Source organism: Rhinolophus ferrumequinum, chromosome 26, assembly GCF_004115265.2.
Source record: "Rhinolophus ferrumequinum isolate MPI-CBG mRhiFer1 chromosome 26, mRhiFer1_v1.p, whole genome shotgun sequence".
NCBI classification, from domain to species: domain Eukaryota; kingdom Metazoa; phylum Chordata; class Mammalia; order Chiroptera; family Rhinolophidae; genus Rhinolophus; species Rhinolophus ferrumequinum.
This window is the reverse complement of record NC_046309.1, coordinates 14,926,805-14,942,102: the sequence shown is the minus strand read 5'-3', so window position 1 is coordinate 14,942,102 and position 15,298 is coordinate 14,926,805. Positions and strand designations below refer to the sequence as shown.

Genomic DNA, 15,298 nt, shown 5'->3' with positions numbered 1-15,298 from the left:
CTTATTTTCGGGGAAACTCAGTAACATCCAAGCCCCTGCTTCCATTTCTCAGGCTCGTCTGCTGCCTCGTGTAGAGCTTCCTGCAGAGTCTGGCCGTCCCAGGAAGGAAAGTGTAAGGAAGCCAGGCGTGGTCACTGGAGTGGAGGAGCCTCAATAGGCCCCTGGGGGCCCTCCCATTACTTAGTGCTGTTGATGACGCAGCTGGAGCTGATCATGGCGGTTAGGGCCTCGGGGCGGGTAGGGAAGTGAGCAAAAGGGGAACCGCCTCCGGAAGCACCTGGTCCCTAGTGTTGTGTCTGTTGTTTGTTGTGGGCTTTACATTTTTATGCAGATGTATGGTGCACGTATTTTTATGTAGATCTATGGTGCATGTATTTTTTTACGTACGTGTATGATGCACGCAGTTTTGAGGTGCTGGGACAAAAGAAGAGGACTATCCCCCCGCTGGCTGGGCAGCGGATACGCAGTTCATTCAGACTCTGATGAAGACTAGCCTGGGCTAAGGAACGGCAGAGGCATGCTTTACCTTAGTCACACAGTGGGCCCTAAAAGGCAGACTCTTGGGTCTCCCCTGCTTCCCGGTGAATGGTGTTAGGGCCGTTAAGTCAAAGCCTGCATGGGGTTGGGAGGACATCAGTACAGAGACAGCCCTGGGAGGCAGAAGGCAGGCAGTGTTCTGCATTCCCCCCATGGGGGAGGGTGGGAGGAGAAGCAGGGGATGAACGCTGGACACAAAGACCACTGGCTGGGCCCAAAGGAGAAGGTCGTCTCCATCACTAAAGTGGCTATGGGCTTGCCAAGACTAGATAGGTTAGATACCAGCTGAGCACCAGCTTTCCGGTTTAGCGGCGGCACCGGCATCCCTTGCCGACGGGCTTGGAGCACATCTCCGTCGGATCTGAACAGGCCACACAGCCTGATGGACTCAGCAATGACAGCTGGTGACTTTTTCTAGAGTCTGATGCAGGACTTCCCCGTTGCATAACTACCCCGAGGTGCGCAGTGCAGCCTGTGGCTGTGCTCAGCAGATTAGCTCAAGGTCACGTCCAGTAATTATGTCAGCAAACGAAAGTCAGGCTGCCTCTACGCCCCCACCTGAAAAAAGTAGGGCAGAGTATGGCCATGCTTCCCCCCCAGGGCAGTCACGGAATGATGGCTTGTCCTTGGAATATAAAAACGATGCTGCTAGATGCCTACCAGCAGGGTTAGCCCAGCACCTGGAACATAATAAGTACTGGGTGTGTATTTATTAAAGGAATAATGCGTGAGTGGATGAATGAATGAATGAATGAAGGGGAAGAGTGAGTAAGCAGGTGCGCAATCGCGGCCCATTTTCCAAGCAGCAAAAGAGGACATTTGACCTGTGTGGCGGTGTTCCACAGTAGGCAGTGAACTACAGTCAGAAGTGAACTGTGAACTACTCTGTTAGCAACCGGGCACAAAGGATGATGTGATCAAAAACACACCTAAGTACGTCCGTTGCCAGAAATGAAAGCTCTCTTAAATTATCATCACTGCTTATAATTTTACAACCAGAAAAATTAAAGAAATGGCTCGGGAAGACAGACCCAGAGGTCATCATCCCCAGCCACTGCTCCGTCTGCTAACCACTTGGGTTCTCTTCCACGGGCACTACCTGCGCTCCTCCTCTGGGTGGGGCATGGGACCAGGTCATCCAGATATAAAGATAGATAACCGGAGCCCCCATGCCCCAGGTGTTCTCAGCAAGGAAGGCAGGTGTGGACACAGCTCAGTGCACTGCAGCACGGCACCCGCCACATCTACGATCAACCAGGTGTCAGCGGAGTGATGGCTGGACTGGAAGCCAGAGCTGAGGCTACACCGGGAGGCTGGCACATAGTTGCTGCCCCTCAGCTCCATACCTGGAGCTCTAGAAATCCCAGTGTGTCACTTGTGGCCCAGTTTCGCGTGGGCCACAGCACTTTCCACAAAAGCAAGCTGTGTTGATGGGGTGGACACGGGAGTTCCCCGCTGGCTGCAGTTTTTGGGCACTGATGACATGCAATGGGCAGCAGGATGGTCCAAAGCAGGCAGGAAGTGTGTTCTCCACGGATGCCAAGGCCTGGTCACAGGTTCCTGGACTGCAAGCAGAGGCATCCTGGTATCCTGCTCCCAGGGTCCTTCCAGCCCAGCCCGCCTCGGAGGGGTACGAGTGGGCAGCAGGGAGGCAGCCGCTGTGGTCTTTCGGGCAATTACCTCAAAAGTTAGGAATGTTCCCCCCAGTACCAACATGGGGACAGTAAGCTGGAATCAAGGAGGAGACTACGTAGCCTTGCTTTTAGCTTTCTCAAACCTGCATTTTTTCCCCCTTTCTATAGAAAAATGGCTCGGTGCTTTTTTTCCTGACACATCAGAAATGTAAAAAAGTCCACTTCTCTGTCCCATCCCCACACTGGTCCTGATGGAGGAGTAGAGAGGGATGGGAGCTCCACCCCCAGGGCCTACAGGATAGAAGCAAGGCCATGGGTGGCCCAGCCAGCTGACCGGGGGCGGAGGCGAGAGTATGGATATAACAGGAAGGCAGGCAATCCCCTGGCACCGAAAAATTTCAGTGGACTCACATGGAAATTCGTCCCGAACACGCATTCTTCTGTGCCTGGGGTCCTTAGTTTTCCCTGGTGGCCTGGCTGGAACACACTTCACGTCCACGTTTCCCCACCTTTCCTGGCCAGCCACGGCTACTATTTCCCCAGATGCATCATGGAATGTCTCCGGCAAATCCAACTGGTGTCGTGGCCCTCGGCTTTCTGCAGTGCCCTGCCCTGCTTCATGGAGCACACTGCTTCATGACCTTGTCTTGACAGAGGTATGAGCCGTGGAGCTCCACCAGTCAAGCTGGAACCAGGCAAGGCCAAGCCAAAGGGCAAAGGGCAAAGCAGCTGGCTTCTCCCTGCCCTGGGAGCAGCACATCCCCCGGCGGCATGGCTGGGTGCTCACCCCTACCCAGCCGAAAAGGCCCCTAAGAGCAGGACCTCCTTCAGGTGAAGGTCAGCAGCCCTCAGCAGTGTGAGCGGCTGGCTAGGTCAGCCTCAGGCGCCCCAGTGAGAGCAGATCTAACGTTGTGTTCTGCGTATTGTTGCTTACTCACACAGGCTTCGTTTTAACAACAGTAACGAAAATCAGGAGGACCCAGGTCTCCTAATCCTCAATTCTCTTCCCAAGCCTGCTCTTTATCAGAGAGGCTCCTTCAAGCTCATCTCTACAAACAACACTAAAAATATCTTTCTATTGTGTCCACACCTTGCCATGCGCGAGGTGACCCTGTTAGAACAGCCCAGGGAAAATGTGACAGTTTGGCCAACAGCCAGCGGCCTTGCAGGTGAATGCCCCGCCTCCCAGACAGCCTTCCTGCCTTGGGCACCGTGAGGGACTGCACAATACCTCAAGGCACCAAATGATGTGACAGCCCCAAGGAATCCTGAGACACACAGACTCCCGCCACCGCCTGCTCTGGACCAGGGCGTCTGCTGCCCCATCTGGTGAGAAGCATCTCCTGTAGCCACCATGTTTGATGGTTGGATCCAGAAATCCTTGGAGCTGCATTCTCACTCACTCATTCAAACAGCATTTCCTGGGTGCCCATGGTGTGCCAGGCTCTGTGCCAGCGGGACACTCTACAGGGTTAGACAAGGAAACTTAAGATAACGAAAGCCCTGGCCTTTGAAGGGTTGCCTGTGTAGGGCTGTGTGGGAGAACAAAGAATGGGGGCCAGGTGATTGGAGCTGCAGGGAGGTGGGCTGCCGGGGGGGTCTGCAGGCCTGGGGTTGGGGGCGGCTGCCTGGGCTGAATGCGGAAGGGCGAACAGGCACAGGGCTTTGCCTCACTGGCAGGGGATGAGCACTCAGATCCAAAGGTGCCATTTATGTGACACATCTAGGGACCCGTGAGTCTGCATCCTGTGGGAGACAGTGGAAAAGAGGCTGGACACGCACACGCAAGTCAGGAAGGTGACTCAGGAGCAATCTGGCGTGCCACACTGCGGCGTCTGGGGTTGAGCTGAGGGCCACAGAAACGGGGGTGGGGGTGGCGGTGAATGAGAAGGGGTGGGGAGCCCCACCAAAGGGACTGGGCTAAGGTGGTGCGGGCGGAGATGTAGGTGGAAGGCACGGCCAGGAGATAGGCCAGGGGGCCTCAAGATGCTACGGGGGCGAGAAGATGGGAACGCCATGGTGTCCCCAAGGTTGTGTGTGGTGTCTGGGGAAAAAGTGGGGGTTCGTCGGCAGGCCGACCCTGGAAGGGGACACTGACACCAAGCACATCACTGGCCTGGCTCCTGGAGGGTCCCCTACCACCAGCAGGTGCTCCCCTGAGAGGCAAACCCTCCCCTGGGGAGCACAACCCCTCATTAGCTCTGACTCATGGTATGTGCGTGCAGGTGGGAACACGGCACACACACACACATGCACAGACATGGGCACACACTCACACACACACACGCTTATGCACACTCATTCATGCACCTTATTTGACGCAGGCCAGGGACCCTTAAGGCTTTATACCACCACCCACTCTAGCCCCAGTCCAGTCTTTCTGCCGCCGTCTCTCCTTAGACCCGTCACAGGAAGATTTAGAAGGAGCCAGCCGACCTAAAAGGGCAAGGGGGGAAGGAGATGCCCACCAGGCTGGGTAGAGCTGGCCGAGTCAACCCTCATGGTCCGCGAGGGATGGACACCACAGCGAGATGCCTGCCCGCCACCCCAGGCCACCTTTCCTCACCTCGGCGGCACCTGACAACAGGTTCCCATCAGGAGCACACGCCAAACCTGCACACGACCCACTCTACTTCCAAACACAGGGTCCCGAGCATAAGGCTGGGGGAAGAGACATGACTTGGCTACATACCTGTCAGCAGGTGAGCCCAAGGAGACACCTGGCAGAGAGCCCTGAGACCCTCTACACCCAGCCACTCCAAAAGGGGGGAGCATCACAGAACGGCTGGGAGGGGTTCAGTGTCGCTGCAAACCAGATCAGAAAATTGACCTGGGAGTGAGAGGGGGAACCATCTGAATATGTTTTGTGGGGGAAAAACATTATTGAGAGCAAGTTCTAAACTATAAAATAACTGAACTATGAAATGTGGTGTTTAGAAGAAGAAAGTCCTACATAGAACTGTGCCGCCTGCCTTTTAGGCTGTAGGTCTTTACCAACTGTAAATGTCCCAGCACTGGCTAGTTGTTCCTTAGGGACGTCTGGGAGCTAAAAGCAAAAGAAAGCCGTGCTCTGCCACTCGATTTAAGAGACATGAGCGAGAGCTTCATGGATAATCTTGACTATGGAGCACAGAGACGCTAGTGTCACTTAGGCAGCACGCAGGGTCAAAGAAGAGTTAAAAAGGCAGGTGGTGGGTGGTGGAAGGAGGAAAGGTGACCCTGGTATTCAGACGCACGGCACCAAGAGAAAATTGCTAGCTCTGACCTCTCTGGCAGCTCCTGCCCGGCAGCCCCGTGCCCTGCTCCAGGCTCCAAGCACAAAGGACAGACACACTCACAATCCAATTTGTTACACTTCCACCTTCCAGGGAGAGAGGGAGGTGAAAGAAAAAAAGGAAAAAAAAAATCCCATTATCTTTATCTGTCCTTCCCATCAGGTGCAGCGGAAAATGCAAACTGGGGAGACGGCTGCTGTGAACTCTTTATATTTCACTCAGAAGATAGTGTATCTTTTTATTGCATACAGGAATTACTTATTTGAAAAAATATATCCTTTCAGCAGGACTTGAATGGCAAGACAGAGGGGGTGGGGGAGTTGGGGGTAGGTGGCTATTGATAGAGCATTTGCATCAAACCAGAGGAATCTCTGGAGGTCAAGACCCGCTGAAGAGACTGGAGGGAGGAAATGGGTGTTCTCGCCAGCTCCCTGCTGTGTGACCGGGGCCCATGCACTGTGCCTCTCTGAGCTGCAGGTTCTTCTTTGCGGCTTTTCCTATGGGAGAGCAGGGAGGAGACCAAAAGATTCCCATGGCTCAGAAAGAGGGCTGTCCTGCCTTCCGCTACTGTGTGGAGATGAGGAAATCCTCCTAGGCACGTGGGCACCCCCAGGCCTGGCACAGAGCTTGCCCCGAAGTAGCCTCTCCTGATACACTTGTTGCAGAGTCTAGTGACGCTAAGGGGTACCCACAGCCAATACCTGTGGTGAAGGGGACCTAGAGCTGGGGAGGACGCCTCATGTGGAGCAGAGTGGGGTGCCCTCAGCAGTGAGAGCTCCCAGGGACCACCTGCCCCAGTACAGCCCCCACCCCTGCCCTGTGATATCTTTCCTTCCCTAGAATCCAACAGACCGAAAGGCAGGCGGGTCACCCCTGTGCCCTGTGCCCTTCGCTTGGGCTCCCGTGATGGTTAACTTTATGTGTCAACTTGGCTGGGCCAAGGCACCCAGATACATGGTCAGACGTGACTCTGAATGTTTCTGTGAGGCTGTTTTGGGATGAGATGAACATTTACAGGGGCGGACTCTGAGTGAAGTGAGTTGCCCTCCAGAACTGGGTTGGACCTCATCCAATGAGGTGAAGGCCTGAAGAGGACAAAAGATTGACCTCCTCTCTGAGCAAGAGGGAATCCTGCCAGCAGACAGCCTTTTCACGTGAACTGCAACTGGCTCCTCCCTGCGTTTCCAGCCTGCTGGTCTACCTTGCAGCGTTGGGGACTTGCCTGCCTCCATGCTACTGGCTGGAACGCTTGCATCCCCCCAAAATTCGTATTAAAATCCTAACCCCCAATGTGATGGTATTTGGAGGTGGGGTCTTTAGGAGGTGATCGGGTCACGAGGGCAGAGTCCTCATGAGTGTGTTTAGAGCCCTTAAAAAGGGGGCCCCCGAGGACCCCTTGCCCCTTCCACCACATGAGGACACGGTGAGAAGGCGCTGGCTGGGAAGATCCTCACCAGACACCAACTCTGCCAGCTGCTCTTTGTAAGCCACTTAGTCTGTAATACGTTCGAGCAGCGCAAACGGGCTAAACTCCATCATCACGTGAACCAATTCCTTAAAATCAATCTCTCTCTCTCTCTCTCTCTGCTCTCTCAATACACACTACTTTATCTCTCTATTTATCTATACCTACGCATCTACACGTCCTATCTACACATCCTATCTGTTCTCTGGAGACCCCTGACTCATACAGTTCTCCCCCTTAGTTCCTTAACGCCCAGAAAAGTCTGGTGGAGGGGTACAGGGGGAGGAGTGGGAGAGCTTCAGCCTAAGAATCAATGTGTCTGCAATAAGGGGCCAAGCCAGGGGCCACGGGGATGATGCAGGCAGGGGGCGGGGCGTGGGGCTGCATTTACTGGGGACAGTTACTGGGGACAATAGCTGTGCTTCCTTGTGAGCTGACAGGTGTCCTTGCCTTGCCAGGAGGCCGACATCCGAGGGGTGGGCAGTCTTTGCCCAACACCCTCCACTATGGGAAGAGGCGGCACGGGGGCGGGAATGAAGACGGGGGGGGGGGGGGGCCTGGCTGTGTGGCCCTGGCTTCTGCCCAGTGCACGTGGCGGAGCGAGTCCTCTCCCTGCATGTGCGCTCTGTCCCTTCAGCGTACATTAATTTTTGATCACAATCACACCTTACATTTGTAAATTGCTTTTAGGCTTTCAAAGCACTTTCACCTAGACGATGGGAACAACTCGCCTTGCCTCCCTCTCCCCTTGGGGGGATCTCGACGCTGAGTCTAATTGTGTGGAAGAAGCATGTGGGCTTCTGAGGAGGCCCCCCTCTCCTTGTGGTGCAATCTGGCTTTGGCAGGAAGAAGGCCGGAGCATTGGGGGCAGCTCCAAACCCAAGATTTAATCGAAAAAACAAAAAGGATATTCCTCAGAAAAGCGCCCATCGTGGGAGGGCTTTGTGAGGCGTTTTACATGATGCCCCTTCCCTGGGGGGATGAGCCCTGAGGCTCAAACTGCCCAGCACCCCTTCTTTGGCTTCTCCCCCTTCATCTTCCCCCGCTGTGGAGGCCCTGTCCCCTCAGGGTGGCCCCTGGGTGCTCCCAAGCTGCACCTGTGACAGGAGAGGTGGCCCCCGTGTCCAGAGCACGCTGTCACAGGAGACCCAGCCCCTCTGAGGAAGTAGGTGGCCTGTCCCTGGCCTGAGCAGCTCCGTACTTGAGACAGTGCCCCCCCAACCCCGCCCCGGGCATGTGCTGCTGGCTGCCTTCTCTCAGGGTGGACAGCAGGAAGCGGCTGGGCTGTTCTGGGGCTGCAGCGTCCCCTCCCGATGGCGTGCCGCTGTGGCTGTGGGAGGCTCGCCATCATCCCAGGACCGCTGGGCTTCAGCGGGCTTGCGCCCCCAGGCCTTCCAAGGGGGCAGTCTTCTAAGGCTCATAAGCAGCCCCTCCCCGTCCCAAGCTCAGGGTGTGCAGATTCCAGGTGGGGCGGCCTGGTCCTGAGCAGCATGTACCAGCCATGACGTGGTCTCCCTTCAGGAAACCCAGCAGGCGCAGAAGGCGTGGCCCCTGAACCCGCTTGCAGATGGAGCTCCCTTAGCGGAGGGGGCGGTGACGTTGACCAGTGCTGGCCCCTGCCCTTCCTGAGATCCATCGAGGGTTTAAGCCACCACAGGAGGTATGTGCTTTTCACCACCCATCCACCCTTTTCTAGGAAGGAAGAGAGGGCATTCCGGGGCACGCACGGAGTCTCTAAGCTTCAGCTGGAGGCTGATGTAGCCACCTGCCGCTCCCCATCGCGGGAAGTGGCCTCATTCCCAAGTACCAGAAGCACAGGATTCTATGTGCGCCCGCACACAGGAGCTCCTTCTGCGTGCTAGCGCCGCCTTTCCAAACTCGCCTTCAGGCGTGGAGGTTCTTAGAACAGGTCCTCCCCTGGGCCCCTCTTAATCAGGGTTATTCTCCCACTCAGTTTGCAGAGAAGGACACGGAGAAGCCAAGGGTGGCCAAGGCCATGGCTCCCACAGAAAAGCAAAAGGAATGGTGGGTGCTCCCTGGCTACCTGAGTAAATTCAACCCTCTCTGGGAACCCCATGGTGCAGCAGCCCGCTTAATTGTGCGGGGGTGGGGAATGCCGGGGTCTCCCTCCCCAGTGACTGTTTTCTCTTCCACTGACTCTGTAACAAGCACCTTCATGGCATCAGTCTGTGGGAGCTTCACAGAGTCACCCACATGCAGACACAAATGTCCTCTCCGACTCTCAGGACCAATGTCCCTGGACACACATGTGGACACACCCACCCACTCACGTTCCCTCCTTCCCTCCTTCCCTCCTTTCCTCCGTCTTTTCCTTCCTTCCTTCCTCCCTCCCTCCCTTCCTTCCTTCCGGAAACAGCCTACACAGACACCTCCAAAGTGAAGGGCAGCACATGCTCGCCCAATCTCTCGCCCCGGGCATCGGAGCTCTGGGCACAGGGCCAAACAAACACACCCCACCCAGAGTCTAGCAGGAGGAGACGGGGTCAAGGGAAGCAGCAAGAACTGAGGTGAGTTAGCAGAACTTCCGGGTCCTGCATCTTTAGGCATCAGAATTTGGGTGGAGCACTGCAGTGGGAGGGGATGAAAACGTGCTGTGGATTACAGAAAATAGCACAGGTGCCCATCTGTCTTAGATGGCTTAACCGAAGCCAGCTTAGAAGCCAGATGGATGGATTAGGGCCTCTGGAAGTCCTCCTACCCCTGTGTTGCCACAAATCCTCAGACATAAGTACATACACACATGGTGTGTTTCCCCGAAAATAAGACCGAGCCGGACCGTGAACTCTAATGCGTCTTTTGGAGCAAAAATTAATGTAAGACCCGGTCTTATATTATATAAGGCCGGGTCTTACATTATAGTAAAATAAGACCGGGTCTTATATTAATTTTTGCTAAGGACGCGTTAGAGCTGATTGTCCGGCTAGGTCTTATTTTCGGGGAAACACAATAAATGCTTTTCTCTCCATACCCGGGACCAACACACAGACTCATACCGTTTCCTTACCAGTGTTATCCTCATAACCAGTAACAGCAGCAGCCAACACTTATGAAGTATGTACTATGGGCCAGGCATTTAGAGGTTTTACATGCATCACCTCATTTCATTCTTACAACAAGGCACGCACTGTTATCTCCATTTTATAGGCAAGGAAACTAAGGCACAGAAAGGTTAAGTAACTTGACCAAGGTCACACAGCTAAGGCTTGGCAGCTCCAGGACTCACATGCAGGTGTGTTTGACACCATCCCATGATGCCAAACTGCCTCTCTGCAGCCCTGGGACTCCCTGCTAGGATTTCCCCAGGAAGATATCTGATTAAACACTCAGCAATCCGTAACTGGGTCTAAGTACAGCTGGCCCTAAGCGGCGCACCCTTGTTTAGATAGGCTATGCGATCTATTCAGGGAACATTCAAATAAAATGTCATCCTACTCCCTAGTAGGCTGTCAGAGCTCATTTTTCTCTATTCTTTCCTTCATCCTCCATCAGTGACCCAGATCCCTCATGCCTCAGGTAGTCAGCAAAAAGTACAGGACAGAACAGAGGGGAAAGAAAGGCAGAGCCTGGGGCACAGCGAAGGCAGTGGCAAGCCCTCGGACCACACAGATCCGATTAAATCCCCCTCACAGCAGATAGGACACCTCCACGACCACCCCTCCGCTGCTCAGAAGACCCCAGCGGCCGTCAGGCGGCCAGCCGACTGCAGCCCCTCTCTGCTGCTTTTTGCTCCCTCAGTGGCCGTGAGAGCACACCCTCTGGGCTCCTGGGGGCTGTGCATACCTGTGACCTGCACCGCAGCTCCACTGGTTGGTACTAGCAGCTTCCGACCACTCCCAGGACAGCCCCTGGGTGGGCAGCCTACTCACCCAGGTCCATATCTGCAGCCTTGGGCCGGTGGGAGCAGGGCACGTTCTTGAAGATGGCGTCCAGAATCTTCTCCTTGACCTGAGTAATGGTGTCACAGTTGAGGAGCTTCACTGGTACCTCGGGGTTGTTGACATTGTCGGGGTTGACACAGCTCAGGACCTGCGGCGGGGGGAGAAGAAGCGCGTGGGCGGGGGCCGGGGAAGAGCCCCGAGATTCCCAGCAGCACTGGGGGCTGCTGTCCTGGCCAGTTCCGCCTCTGCAGGTCGGACAGCAGAGGGGTGGGGGCAGCCCAGCCCAGCTGTGTTCCCACCACGCCCTCCTGCCCTTCCCGTCCTCCGAGCCGCAGGAAGGTGCCGTGGCTTCCGAGCTGCACACATAACAAACGTCATTAAAATCCTGATTTTTTCCAAAGAGAACAACATATGAGGAGGCAGTCAGGGGAAGTCTGCATGGCGATGGACACCAAGGCAGGCATGCACATGCTTGCTCTGGTACGCGCACGCACACGCACGCACAAGACACCTTGTCAGGGGCACATCCAGGCCCTGCCCAGCTCTGAGACCCCCTGCCTCCCTCGGTGTGAGTCAGTCTCTCTTTCTTGTCACTCTCGCCCACACACACTCGCACTAATGGAAATCTGGCTTCTTTCTCAAAAGATTGAGGTTTTGGGCTGATCAGAGGTCGCAGAGGCTATACGGAGCATAATGTGTTCTATAAAACTGAAAAGATGCTTTTTCAAAATTGCAGGTTCAGGCCACCTGAGATCCCTTTGTGGCTCTAACCTGAAACTGTGTGTTGGGGGAAGAGGCCACCTTGGCTCGGGGCCTCAATGTCTCTTTTTGGAACTAGTCAGAAAAGTTACGACTCGGCTTTCAGCACCTTGAAAAAGTGCTGGGCCGTTTCCAAAGGCTTTTCTTCTCTTGCTGTTCTCAGAGTGGGCTCTGTGTGCATGGATGAGACTGTGTGGGCTGCTGAGAGCCACAGTGAAAGGGGTGGGTGCTGGGGGCATGGGTGCTGGGCTCCGGCACCCTCGCCCTGATGCTGTTGCCGGCGCCCTCTGTGCCTCTCCTCTGAGGTCTTGCTGCAACCCCCGGCCCCCGACCATTTCCCCACTGCATGTCTGCTTTGCAGACTCAGACGACAGCCTTCCTCCACCGCCACCCCTCCTGCTCCATGTGGTGGCAATCAGAACTATGGCCCCTGGACACCTGCCTTTCATTAGCAGCCAGACTGCTACAGGCTCAAATGGGGACATGCGTATCCCATTAAGGAGCAGAAGAAAAAAAAAAACTCTCCTACATCTATAAAACCAAACTCTCATTTTCAAAATGTCCTAATCTGCCAACAATGGTGGAAGGAACTCTCTGAAGCATGTGTCCCCTCTGGGTGTCCACTCTCGGCCACTCCTTCCTTTAAAAGTCTCCTGGACCCTCCTTGTCCCCCTCCCATCCCCCCTAGTGACCAAGGTCTGTGCTGCCCTGGCCACCCCTGATGCCCTGTGCTCTGGGCCAGCGGTGGGGGGGGGGTGTCAGCCTCCCCCAGGGAGCAGCACAGCTCGGTTTGGGCTTCCTCCCCGGAGAGACCACGAGAGACCACACAGCAGAGGCTGTCGCCTAAGCATGTTCTCCTGATACTTCTACGTGTCCCAGGGGTTCCTGGTGGCCCTGTGAGAATTCCATGCACTGCTCAGGGCGTCCCAAAGAAGCAGCAGCAGCCCCATTGAGGGTTCCCTTGCCACTGGCCAAGCCATAGGTCCAGCCAGAAGTTCCCTTCCCACTCCCACTCCCCAGGGCCCTTGGATCGTTTCTGAGCAAACTTCCTGGTGGTTTTTTCCTGCTAGGTCAGTGTTTCTCAAACTTTAATGTGAGTAGAATGACTGAGTGGTTTCATTAAAATGCAGATTCGGACTCAGGAGGTCCGAAGATGGGGCTTGACATTCTGCATTGCAGAAGGCTCCCAGGTGAGCATGTGACATTCTAGCAGGCTCCCAGGTGATGCCCTGGTCCAAGTTCTACCATCAATCCAGTTAATCGCTCAACACTGAGGAGGGGGGCCTGCTGTGAATCGATGTGTCCTGGGGCCTCTCAGCGCCTGTCTCAGTCTTTGTGGCTTTCCCTCCTGCGGAGCCTAAACCGCCCTGGGCCCCTCCAGTCACTGCAGAAGTCCACCACGTGTCTTTATATGTGATCCCTTCCTCTCGGAGTCTCTGGTCAGTCCTGCCTGCTGCTGGCTAATACCCGTTCTCCCTTTCCTTCCTCACCAGCCCTAGGGCCACGTCCCCTGCTGCATGTGGGAGTGTCCTTTCACCGGCTAAAAGGTGGCTGTCCGATCTCCGGGCAGCCATTTCTTCTCTGGGCAAAACAATTGCCGTTTCTTTCTCCTTTCCTCATGGTGCCTCTTTCCCAAGTGTTTCCATCTTAATGGATGAGCTTTTCAGACACCAATCTCCTCCCGCTCACTTTAAGTTGAGCTTCCTGTGCTAACAACAGGTTGGCCTCCGGAATAAAGGATCCTGCAATTTGGGGACAGAGCATTATTGGAACTCACTGTGTTGGATTCGCTATTGGGGAGCCACGGATGAGATGGGAAAGAAAGGCAGTGACGGGGGAGAGAGAGCTCAGGCAGGAGACATTTCAACAGTCGGTCTGGCTCATTAAGAAGTCTATTCGGGTCTCTATTTTTGGCAGGATTTTTTTCCCCTTTTGCATTTTAATCAGAGCCTCTAACTCTCTTCTCAGGAGCAGCGCATGCCTGCAAGGAAGCAGGGACTCCGGTCCCATGCTGGTCCTTTGAAGCCTCATCCACTGAGACAATCCTGGCAACTCTGTTAAGATGATTGGTGGGGTCCCTGAAGATGGAGTGACATAGGTGTGTCACGATCACCTCATTACCAGACTGCAAGGACAAGTTTGTTCAGAGCGGCAGGGACTGGCCTCGGGGTCTGGGATTCACCCTGGTTCACTGCCCCTGCCCGGCTCTGCCATGCCCAGCCTGGCCTGCCGTGGGCCTCATCTCCTCCTCGTGCATTTAAAGTCCCATCCGTTCTCTGTCCTCCCTTCTCGGGTGCCACTCAAGCATCACTCCCAGTGCTCATCTTTTATCTTGTTTTCCCACTTTCCCTTCCCCTTTCTCTCCCCTTTCTTAGAGAAGGCCTGGTGGGGGATCACAACTCTCTCTAAAAAACGTCCAAGAGTGAGCTCCCTGGCCTGGAGAGATGGGGCAGCCAGGTAACAGCATGGCAGGAACAAGGTGGCAGGGCCCCTGGGAGCCAGCAGCAGGGAGTGCTTACACTGGACTCGGCCCATCACCTGCACAACTCCGGGAGCAGCATCCTCCTGTCATTCCTATTTTAGTAGGTTATGTGATCCCTACATTTTCAGAAAAAGAAACCCAAACTCAGAGAGGTTAAGATTCACCCAAGCCACCCTACTGGTCCGAAGCAGCGTCAGGGCTCCAATCCACCTGCCTGTTTCCAAGCCCCCCTGTTCCTATATGCTGAGCTTTGCTGCCTCCTGGGGCGACAGTTTCTATCAGGAAAGGGGGGTCTAACCTTGACCGAGAGGATCCCCATGTTCCCTGGACAAACGCCTTCACCACTAGGCCATCCTGGCCTCATATCAACGGCCTGGGTCACAGGCATCTTGGAATTTAGAGCCGTGGGCAGAGGTGGGCTTCAGAATCGTGAGGAACGCTTTCTGGCTTCCTCTCCTTGGTGCCCCCACTCACTACCTGCATGGAACTGTTCACTCTCAACACTGGGGGAGCTGATGAGAAGGGATCCACTCAGCTGCTGCCAGGGTCTCAGGACCCCACAGTTCGGTTTTGCTGAAGTATAACTCAGATGTGTCTGAGCAATACTGCTCTCCAAATCCAGACGCCCTGGTGTGGTGGTAGAGAGGAAGCCTGGGGTGATGGGCACAGGTGGAAGACCTGGAGGGACCCTCGCAGAGGGCACACCTGGACAGGTGGTGTTTTCAGCATTTCCACCACTCCCTCTGCAGGTGCGTAGCTGTGCAGGACGAAAGCCCGCTGACCAAAGGCTGGGAGGCTGGCTTACCAGGGTTTTGTAGTCGATCTGCTGGCGGATGAGCTTGTCCTCGCTCAGGGAGTAGCGGGCCTCGCCCGTGATGGCATCAATGGGTCCCTTCTCCATCTGCTGCTTGATGGCGCAGAACAGTGAGAAGAGGGGCTCCCCGGCGCACTCCTGGGTATGGAGAAGAACACGCTGGGCGGACGCTGGACCGCCGGTGAGCAGAGGCCAGCCTCCCAGAGGCCCTGCTTCTTCTCCAAAGGGCTCGTCTGCTCCCGTTTCGGTTCCCTCCTCCTGCTCCCACCTGCTGTACTCTTGGGTTTTCAGCTCCCTCCTTCAGAGATGTGCCTCTCCTAGCCCCTTGGACCCCAGCGTCCTCTCCCACTCTGACCTGTCCCCCGTTGTCCTACCGTTCTCTCTTCTCCTTCCTGCTTCTTATCCCCCTCTCTGTTCCTTCTCCCCACCTCAC

General features: G+C 55.3%; 1 protein-coding gene across 2 annotated transcripts in view; it reads right to left on the bottom strand.

Moving 5' to 3' along the window:
* PLXNA4 (plexin A4) overlaps positions 1-15,298 on the bottom strand; it is a 415,500-nt gene that overhangs the window by 23,416 nt on the left and 376,786 nt on the right. For both annotated transcript variants that reach the window (XM_033098740.1, XM_033098741.1), the window contains exons 24-25: positions 14,857-15,003; positions 10,799-10,958 (exon numbers count right to left, since the gene is read on the bottom strand). In XM_033098740.1, the coding sequence (XP_032954631.1) occupies positions 10,799-10,958; positions 14,857-15,003 (307 nt within the window). The remainder of the gene's footprint in view (positions 1-10,798; positions 10,959-14,856; positions 15,004-15,298) is intronic.